The 10,494-nt window shown below is 40.7% G+C and overlaps 1 protein-coding gene across 2 annotated transcripts; it reads left to right on the plus strand.

The window, feature by feature from the left end:
• Positions 1 to 2,416: 2,416 nt before the first annotated feature.
• On the plus strand, positions 2,417 to 9,159 carry LOC124138715. Of its 2 annotated transcripts, none has more exons than XM_046505534.2 (5): positions 2,417 to 2,541; positions 2,737 to 2,902; positions 4,392 to 4,535; positions 5,476 to 5,634; positions 8,593 to 9,159. In XM_046505534.2, the coding sequence occupies exons 2-5, from the start codon at positions 2,761 to 2,763 to the stop codon at positions 8,787 to 8,789; spliced, it is 642 nt and encodes a 213-aa protein (XP_046361490.1). In that variant the 5' UTR covers positions 2,417 to 2,541; positions 2,737 to 2,760; the 3' UTR covers positions 8,790 to 9,159. The 2 variants fall into 2 exon arrangements, with proteins under 2 accessions (XP_046361490.1, XP_046361489.1); XM_046505533.2 differs by having other exon boundaries at positions 2,445 to 2,541; positions 2,724 to 2,902.
• Positions 9,160 to 10,494: the final 1,335 nt, after the last annotated feature.

Genomic DNA, 10,494 nt, shown 5'->3' on the forward strand with positions numbered 1-10,494 from the left:
CTGGGAAGGAGCGGTGTGTCGGTCCCACTATGGTAATCGGCGTGCTTGGATTTAGAAGACATTGCACCAAAGAAAATATGTTATTCACTGGATATCCAGTATTAATTGTTTATTTTTAACGCGGCACTCATCGATATTCCAGCTGTATGACGGCGGTCTATAAATAATCGAATCACGACCCGACGATCCAGTGATTGACATCATGAGCATCGATCTACACAATTGGGATAAGATGACATGCATTAACCAAGTCAGCGAGCCTTACCACCCGATCCCGTTAGTCGCCTCTTACGATAATTAGTGACCCCTCTTACGGCAACAATGTTTTCTGAAGACCTATTCTACCCCGGACCTTCACGGGTCAGATGTCCAGTATTGTGGGTTCATACTTCATGAGTGAGTGAGTGAGTGAGTTGGGTTTAACGCCGCTTTTAACAGTATTCCAGTTATATCACGGCGTGTCAGCTTAATGTGGGAGGAAAGCCCGAAGTGATGCAGGTCTCAGACGTTTACCACTTCGGTGAAACCCACGAGCACGGGTATGGTGCTGACAAACCTAGAAACATAATTGGGGCGAACCGGGATTCGAACCCACAATCATAGGTTTCTGGCGTGCCCAAGGGACGCAACTCTGCACAGCGAATCGCGGCGCCTTAGACGACTGGGCCACCCGTGCCCCCGTCACACTACGAAGTGATACTAGATGAATGCTGACGTGCTTAACACCTTGTGTTTCAAATCAATAAAAAAAATCCAGGACTGCGATTAGGACCCACAAACATTAGAAGCTGCACACTAAACTCTTCAGGCCCTTATTTAATAAATTACAGCTTATTGTGATAAATAAATCGACATGTAAATTTACAGCAGGCCATAATATAAGGACCAACGGGCTTACGGGCAGGCGCTTATTTCAAACACTGTTCACACCTATTGTTGACATCAGTGTACAGCGAGTTGAGCGTTGCCAAGTATCATGCAATGAGACACAGTTCAACTTAGACGCTAGATACTGTAGATGATATGTTACTAGAACACCGGCATGTCGGGACCGACCATTTGATAATGTCGGGATGGCCTGGGACTTTGTATCGAGCTCAGGTATATTTTTAGCTACAGCTACAAAACCAGATCCTTTTTAACTTCAAGGCATGGGCCTGTTTTTTTTAAAGAGAATAACACCTTACAGAAATGTAATTTTTGTGGCAAGCAGTTTCCTTTTTTTCAACAGAATGAAACATGATTACTTAATGTACAGGTAGGCGTAGTAGAATACTTTCCAAGTACGTATGTAATTGTCATATACACTACATATAGTATTCCTTGTGATACAAAACCGCCTCCGTGGTCTAGAGGTAGAGCGTCCGCCCGGAGAGCGGAAGGTCCAGGGTTCTATCCCTGGCCGCGTCATACCAAAAGACGTTAAAAGATGGTATTAAGGGGCTAAAACAAGGACTGGTCAGCTCGGAGTCAGTATACTGTGTCTGAGTGGGGTATTCATGTTAAACTGCGGCATGGTATCTCAGTGTGCTAGCACTATAAATCGGCATCAGTCCGGACTAGTACAAGCAGCCACACACACACATACACGTGCATGCACGTCGCTATGTAAGTGCAATAATCTTGGACGCGACGTTAAACCCCATCTCACCTCACCTCAGCTTGTGATACAAGCCATACGGATTGTGCAATATTTGTGCATGTCGTCGTTATATGTTGTGCTATATCTTGGCATACCACAAAACAGTTTTATGCGAAATTTAAAGCAATTTTCCCTTGGAAAAAATATAGGAATCGCGTGACACGAGTAGGTATTATATTTATGCATAAAGATTCCGAAAAAAACCACGAAACTATTTTTTTTAACTATTTATAAATTAACTAAATATGAATGCTATACCTAAATGCAGTTACACACGACATAGGACATCTTCAGAATCCTTGTCATAGGTTATAGGATGTTTAGAACATTAACATATTTTCGAGACCGTTTCACACTCTTCAGATGCACTAAATGCTGATGAGTTAAATGATGTACACCAACTATTAACTACGCTGAAATGAGTGAACAATAGCCTAGAAATACCACGGCGGGGGGCACCGGCCATAACATATTGTACCCGTGTGGGAAATCGAACAGACCACAGTGTACTCATGGATCTCATTCTAGTTGGCATTGTATCCTTCTGTCTTGTATCTGTATTTTCTACAGCTACATTTCGCTGGATAATTTCGTGCGTTGGTTTATGCTAACCATTAGGTTTCATCTCCCGAGGCAAGGGAGTTAACTGACGGTAAAAGTCCAACTTCCACCTGGAAACTGGACTTTTTACAGTCAGTTAGCTCCCTTGTTTCGGGAACATGTTATTTGGTACGGTATCGCTCAAACGCATCCAAATGCAGAAACTAGGTTTTCCCCGAGACTAAGATTAGCTTGACGTCACCCGAGCGATATTCTGTGAATTCGTGATCATATTCCTCAGTTCGACGGGGTTAAAAAGACTACACCAGATCAGGTGTGTTGTTCTTCTGCAACCAAAGGTACTGTGAAAAAACATCAAGTTGGACTGGTGATAATATTTGAAATAGATACCGCGTACGGTACACACATCTGTGTGTGGCCCTGCTATGAATTTGTATGTTAACTATTTGAACTATAATTGAGTACGTATATTTTTCAAAGCGGTATTTTTAACGGTACAAACAACATATAGTTCTACCAGGTATTAATTTCAGACTTTGTCACACAAGTGGCGGAACATGGCGACTGCCAGCGGAGGGTTGCAATGTCCTAGTGCCAACGCTAAATCTATTGAGGACAGAGTTCAACATGATTACAGAGCCCTCATAATAAAACACGTGCGTTGTGGGTCAATCATTGGACGCATGTGCGTGCCCGAAGGTATGTGGGACGTTAAGTTAAAATTTATGTGGCGTCTTTTCTGTGGGCACGTGTAGTGGTCTAGGGGAGGTAACTCCCTTTTCTTCACGTGCGCCGTTCACACTGCACGCTGATCAGGCATGGTGAATGTCACGTTCATATATATTACCATTCCTGAATAAATATCTTAAAGAACCTACTGAATGATTTGTTAATGCGACGGATTTAACAGTATGCATATTTTGTATTCAGATTTAGATAATACGTTATTATAAGGGTAACGCTATTTTTCAGGGCATTATCATTCGCAGAAGCCCGAGGTTTTCCATTAAGTGTCTATTTAATGTTCACAAGTAATCTCGACGCAGACCTACATTGTGCCGAAAATGCACCTAGTGGTTGGAAAGTCTGTTCCCTCTGGTTATATATGGTTCTAGATTTGTCAGCACCTTATCTATTCATGGGTTTCATCAAAGTAGTGACCCGTGAAGCTCCGGGTTAGTTTTGGTCTTTAGCAACACAGGCTTGTCGGGTGGTCAGGCTTGCTGACTTGGTTGATGCATGTCATCGTATCCCAATTGCGTGGATCGATGCTCATGATGTCAATCACTGGATTGTCTGGTCCAGACTCGATTATTTACTGACCGTCGTCATATAGCTGGAATATTGCATCACTTCGGACTTTCCTCCCACATCAAGCTACTGTCAAAGCGGCGTTGAACCCTCACAGCCACGAAATCACCACCAGCTGCCCTGTGTTCCTGCAGTCAAATCACTGCAGTGTGAGGCTATTGAAGAGACAATGATTTGTTTTTCAAAAGACAATTTACGGTAAATGATACTTTGATATTATTCATTTGGGTTGTTAACTCGAGATTTCATATTTCCCTTGAAAAAAATAATTATCTTTCATATATTGACATTAAAGATATTGTCTGCAACAAAAAAAATCATTATTGCAATGTGTTCTTTCAGACTTTTTGGTTCATATGGTTCATAAGGTAACACAATGGGATAATAAAATACTTACTTCACCGGTCATATGGTGAGGGGTTTCAGTATTCATGGACAGTATTATGAAACACATAGTACGCTAACAAAATTAGGATCAAGAAAAACATGTACAATGTCATAGATGGAGTATGAAGGCTTATTTTAGGTAACAAACTCATTTTAACGGTAACAGAGAATCATTGTTCTAAATGTGGCAATAATTGTATAATGATCTCTGCACACACATCCTGGTTTGGTGGCTTGATTGGCACCAACCATGTGGCAATTCCGGAACAGAATGGTTAATTACTGATAATTAAACGAAAAGACGGGAATAAGAATTTAGTGGGTTACGATGAGTGACCTGATCGTTTGCTTGGATCTGAACGGCATGGATAACTGATGCTGTCAATCGCTGGTCTGCCTGCTCTGTCTCGAGTATCTATGTGTATGTAGCAGGAACATTGCTGACTGCGTTGTCAGACATTACTCACTCACTCACTCATTTTACCTTCAGAGCACCAAGAAACAGTTAATAACATCATGGCTTTGGAAAACTTTCACCAACAGTCCCAAGCAACAAAGGCATTCCTTGACTATTTGAATACAAACGGGGAACCAAGAGACTATAACCTGTTTGCACAGATACTGGAGCTCGATGGTAGGTTCCAACAGATGATACTTTTTACTACCAATGAGCTTGTGGTACATGATGTGTTCTAGCCATCTAGTCGTTCTATTTCAACAGAAATGGTTGACAGGGTAAAACTGATTAGAAAATGTTAAATAAAAGAATCGCATTTGTGGATGACACTTGGACTTGTAAATTGACTGACCCCAACAAATATAACACGAAATCATAAACTTGATTATTGTAATTGTGAATACATAATTACCATCCGCGTATTATCTTAAACCTTTCATAAATATCCTTCATCATATGCTTAAGTTCCAACGACTCAGGCTCAAATAGATGCACCGACCATTTGATATTCGGGGGGGGGGGGGGGGGGGGGGGGGGGGGGGCTGGGATTTTGTATTTAGACCAGATATTTATTCAGCTACAGCTGCAAAACCAGATATTTATTAATTTAAAACTATGAGCCAAAATATGTATTTCTTATCATCGCAATTTTTGTGGCAGACAATTTTTGTTTCTGCAATATGAAGCATAATTATTTTTTCAACAAATGTGGGGGACGTTTTTCTTTTTCGATAAAATCCCAGGCCCTCCCCAGAATATATCAAATTGTCAGCCCCTCAGTGGGTATCTGTAGAGTAAGTGAGTGAGACGGATTTAATGCCACTTTTAACTGTCATTTATATCACGGCGTACTAACTATGTAGGACAAAGACGGGCACGGTGCAGAAGGATCATAATCGGGGACACTTCAGGACTGGAACACACGACGCAGCTGATCACAAATAAGACTGCATGTTTAATATAAATTAAGCCATCTTCACTATAACGAATAGGTAATACTACAGCATGCTTAGCTTCATAAGCTCATACAGATAAATCACTTCTTCGTGTTGGTCAGTGTGAAGTTTCAATGTTCATGTGAATGCTCTGCTTGTATATTATATGCCTTTCACCCAAGGTTATGTCTATGTGTCTAAACTACTGCGTGGGGACGACACCCTTGATCCCAACACACACAAGGAACAGTGCAGACTGATTCGGTTCTTCTGTAGAGACATCAGTGAGACGATCGACGTCAGTGTCCTGTATCCGAGGCTTGTGGAGGACGACTGGATGGGTGGGTGTTGAAATACATTAGGTCGATTGAAGTGTAATACCTATTTTGTAGCGGTCAGCAGTTGCCCAATAGTGTAAGGCGCCGCAATTCGCATTGCAAATGTGTGAGGTATGCCAAGTATTGAGAATGGAGTTCTTTAATCATATGTAATACTACATTTATAGTTCGTGATTCGGGTAAGCGGTACATTCCTTTGCGATATTTCGTAGACACAACGTATGCGCGTGCATGCACGTCACTATTTAAGTGCAATAATCTTGGACGCGACGTTAAACCTAGCCCATGTGATGTGGATAAAATGATAACATTAGTGAAAACAGGGGGAACCTGTGGAAACGTTGAGATATTGTGTGTTTATGATATTGCAAACGGTGTAGGTTGATGGTACATGCGAGCAACATGTGTTTGTGTCAAAGATGTAGCAGTCTGGGATTGTTTATCCAAGAAATTGTCACACTTAAATCACTGAATTTTGGCAAACATTGATATGCACCTCGAACTTATTTCAACTGAATTGTATTGATGTTACCAGTACAGTACAGTTTCGCGCCGTATTGTTTCACTCAATCAGTATGTTTAATGCATTAGTATTGTTATTTTAATACTTTGTGGGGTATCAGGGTCAGAATATAGATGTCCTCAATTAATTTAGGAGATAAACTTACTGTGTTTTGAAATTTGATGTAGTCCCACTGTAGAACAGATACCTCTTTATTATAATTCGGAACCTCGCGCTAAAGCGCTCGGTTCAAAATTATGATAAAGAGGTATCTGTTCTGCAGTGGGACTACATCAAATTTCAAAACACAGTAGGTTTATCTCCATTCTACCATGACGGCAACGACGCTTTGAAAACGGCGCTCTCTTGCAACGCGTTATAACACAGGTGCACAGGCACACAATCTTAGAACATTCCGAAAAGTGGTCACAGGTAGTTATATATGTAACAATTATTACTAAAGTTCAAAATTAAAAACACCATAGTCGTGAGTAGTTCATAATAAGTGTTCAAAACACATAGTTTCTCAAAAGAAGTTGACAAATAGAATCTATATTCTTTCATGCCATTTATGAATGCTTGATTCTGATTGGTTAAAAAGAGGTTTCCTTTTTGCTACGGAAACCCCTTTCAAATAGATTAAGCCTTTTCACTAAAAAACGTGCACATGAATATATAGAAAGCCTACATATCGATTCATAAAAAGTGGCTGCCGATCGATCAACCCCATATAAACTGTTTAAACGAATGTTTATTTCCTCTAATACACGCTGGATCTCTTATACCAGCCAGGTCTCTAATACACGCCGAGTCAAGGGCTCTCGCGAAATTGATAAACGGCGTAGCGTCAAATAGAGGAAATATGGTAGTTCGATATCGGATGTTTGTGGCGTTCTAGGCCGCAACCCTAACTGCTTCAATGATGACATTAAAAGATTTAAAGAAGGCATATCTTTTGCATACAAATGAAATGTTTATGAAAGTGTTAGAGCATGCGCAATGTTCTATGATGACCAGAATCGGAACAATTTAAGCTACATCCTCATTGAAACAACCGACACTGAAAGTAAAATATAACATTATAAAAATTGTTTGAATTTTTTTTATTCATGACAACATGTTGTTTACAAACCTTTTTGTGGTCGATATTCGTTACTGTCTCCGTCAACCACCACCGTTAGAATTTGGCAGGAGGGGATTTGAAAGTCCATCAGCAAACACTCCCCTTCGAAGGTCCACGAAACAAAATGCCCCAACTGAAGTGACAGCTTATCAAACCTGATGAAATTCATTTCAGAACACGCAAAATTAAGAAAATCATACAATCCACTCTTTCTGGGCCACAAATGTCTAATATAAGTTCTGTCACTGTCTGTCTTTGGATCCGTGGAATGTTGAAATTGACCGGTCATAACATGCAAGTTTGTTGTAGCAATTTATTCGGTTAGCATTTTAAAACCTTTTTCTATAACCCATCACCTCTTCAAAAGAAATGATGGCTTGTTCGATTTCCAAGAAATGACGTCTCTCTCTCTCAAAATTCCGAGAAATGACAGTCTGTCCACAGTGTACAACAGTGAACAACAGTTTGGTAGAAAGTAAAACATCTCTATTTGGACTAAGTTTGGAGTGTTATTTGTCAACTTATTTTGAAAACCTATGTGTTTTGAACACTTATTATGGACTACTCACAACTATGGTGTTTTTAATCTTGAACTTTTGTAATAATTGTTACATATATAACTACCTGTGACCACTTTTCGGAATATTCTAAGATTGCGGACTTGTATGCCTGTGTTGTAACGCGTTGCAAGAGAGCGCCGTTTTCAAAGCGTTGTTGCCGTCATGGTAGAATGGAGATAAACCTACTGTGTTTTGAAATACCTATTTATTAAAATTTGAGGTATCTACTCTACTGTGGGACTACATCAAATTTCAAAACACAGTAGGTTTATCTCCTGGTTCTTGTCGGCAGGACCCGTGAAGATCCGGGGTAGAATAGATCTTCTGCAACCCATGCTTGCTGTAAAAGTCGACTCTGCTTGTCGTAAGAGGCGACTAACGGGATCGGGTGGTCAGGCTCGCTGACTTGATTTGAAGCATGTCATCGATCCCAATTGCGTGGATCGATGATCATGATGTCAATCACTGGATTGTCTGGTCCAGACTCTATTATTTACAGACCGCCGTCATATAGCTGGAATATTGCTGAGTGCGGCGTAAAACAACCAACCAATCAATCTTGTCGGCAGAGTGAACTTAAATAGTAATTGGTAGTCATGCGCTAGCGAGACTGGGTGTGTGGCATGCTTATGGTACCCTGACGGCGTGGGACGTTGCTCGTGATATCAACCACTTGTTTGTTTATTTTGATTATGTATAGACCGCCTTCATGAAGCTGAGATAGGGTTTACTGCTGCATTAAAACAAGACAATATTTTTTTTACTTTTATTTTAAGACGACGAAGATGGACAACTGCTGCACAGACTGGCTGACAACAACGGCCGAATCTCCGCTGCTAAATGGCTTATATCAGTTGTACTGCCTCGACGTAAAGAAAACTGGTTCAAACAGTTTCTTCAGCTTTTATGGGATTGTGGCTATAACAGTCTAGTTGAACTGATTGATGAAGATTTCCATACCATTAACAGTTAGCGACTGCGATCCTTAACCAAGACATTGTCAGCCCTGCCGTGCATTACGATATGAACTTTACATTGCAGTTGAGCCGATGTCTCATAAGGCGCACGTCTTAAGGCCCCTCTACACAAGGCTGCGACCTTTGTGCCACCTTTGAGCGATCAAAAACTGGCTAGGACGTTCAATGTCGCCTAAACCCAGAAAATCATGTTTCTATGTACCTGCCCAGCAGATGTTCACCAGTAAGTGCTCGAGTCTGCAACCAAAATGAAACACTTCAGGTACACGCCCTCTATTTATAGGCAGGCTGAGGAGGCACTACAGGTAGCTCAAAGGAAGCAGTAAAGAGGCAGAAGCATTGCCATGGTGTCTCAAGGGTTGCCGTGGTCGCGGTCGCCAAGGTCATCGTTCAATGCACGATGTTGGTCGCCCAAAGGAAGCACAAGGGAGGCAGAAGCGTCGCCCATGATTGACGGGAAAATATTTCAGCAGAACGCATCTGTTACCTGGCGACCATTGGGCGATCACTGTGCCTTCATTCTGCATCAGCGGCAATGCTTGTGCCTCCCTGCTGCCTCCTTTGAGACACCTTCAACCAACCTCCATTGTGCGACTGTTTTGAACATGTTCAAAAATTGACGGCGACCATGGCGTTCATGGCGATGCTTGAACCTCCTGTGTACTACATTGGAACGACCTAGGCAACCATTCTGCCTCCTTTGAGCCTCCAACGACAACCTGGCAAATGTTATGGTCGCACACGGGAGGCACAAAGGTCGCCATCCTTTGTAATTAAGGCCCCATTAGATCTGCACCACCTCAGGCTTCTTTCCTATATTAAGCCTTATGTGACAGTAATTATTTCTGGGGGATTTTGTGACGAAGAACTTGAAATCATACGCGCATTCTGATTGGTTTGTCATGTATTCTAAAATTACCCATTTTAACTAAGTAAGTATATTTGTCTTTGTATTTGTATTTAGATGCAGGCATCATAGTCCTCTCAGTTTGTGTTGGTGAACGCAGTTCGCGCCCCAGTTTCAACTACAGGGTATGCTTGTAATTTCTAGTGTATTAATGTAATCATTAATTGCATTTATCATATTATTACACATGTAAAGGGATACAATGTATATATAGTTATTGTGAATTATAACACATCCTTCAATGTATTTGTTAAAAGCATGAGTTTTTTCTATTTTTATGATGTCGGTACGATGCTGTCAATGAAGATAATATTATATGACTGCACGTGAATGTGATGTGCCCTTACATATTTATGTTTATATATATATATATATATATATATATATATATATATATATATATATATATATATATCCCCTAAAAGTGATTTGTCATCAACTTCGGCCACCTCACAGTTGTGTGACCGTTCATATATATGGCACTATTTGTTACACTTCCCTATGAAAACAAACTATATTTTAACCCGGGTGCAGGACATTTCCCCCAAATGCACTTTTCCCCACATTAAATATATAAATGATATGATTTATATCACAGTCTGTTTTCTTTACAATTTGACAAACTATAATGATATGAAAATAAAAATTCATCATCACTTGTAAACTTCACTAAAGTTTCACCAGCTTGAATCCGTTACAGATTGTCTTTGAGATCGCCAACCGATACTATGTGGTTTTAAGTGTTAAAGAGGACGCCTTCTGCTTTACCACTCTTTGGGGCTCATGTGCGTGAG

This window comes from Haliotis rufescens, unplaced genomic scaffold (assembly GCF_023055435.1).
Source record: "Haliotis rufescens isolate VD_foot unplaced genomic scaffold, xgHalRufe1.0.p SCAF_15, whole genome shotgun sequence".
In the NCBI taxonomy this organism is placed as follows: domain Eukaryota; kingdom Metazoa; phylum Mollusca; class Gastropoda; order Lepetellida; family Haliotidae; genus Haliotis; species Haliotis rufescens.

What these genes read in the sequence shown, in the direction of transcription:
- LOC124138715 (XM_046505534.2), top strand. Translation starts at nt 2,761, where the DNA reads ATGGCGACTGCCAGCGGAGGGTTGCAATGTCCTAGTGCCAACGCTAAA. An exon ending in ACGCATGTGCGTGCCCGAAG is followed by an intron (nt 2,903 to 4,391) that starts GTATGTGGGACG and finishes TTTTACCTTCAG; the next exon opens with AGCACCAAGAAACAGTTAAT. An exon ending in ACAGATACTGGAGCTCGATG is followed by an intron (nt 4,536 to 5,475) that starts GTAGGTTCCAAC and finishes CTTTCACCCAAG; the next exon opens with GTTATGTCTATGTGTCTAAA.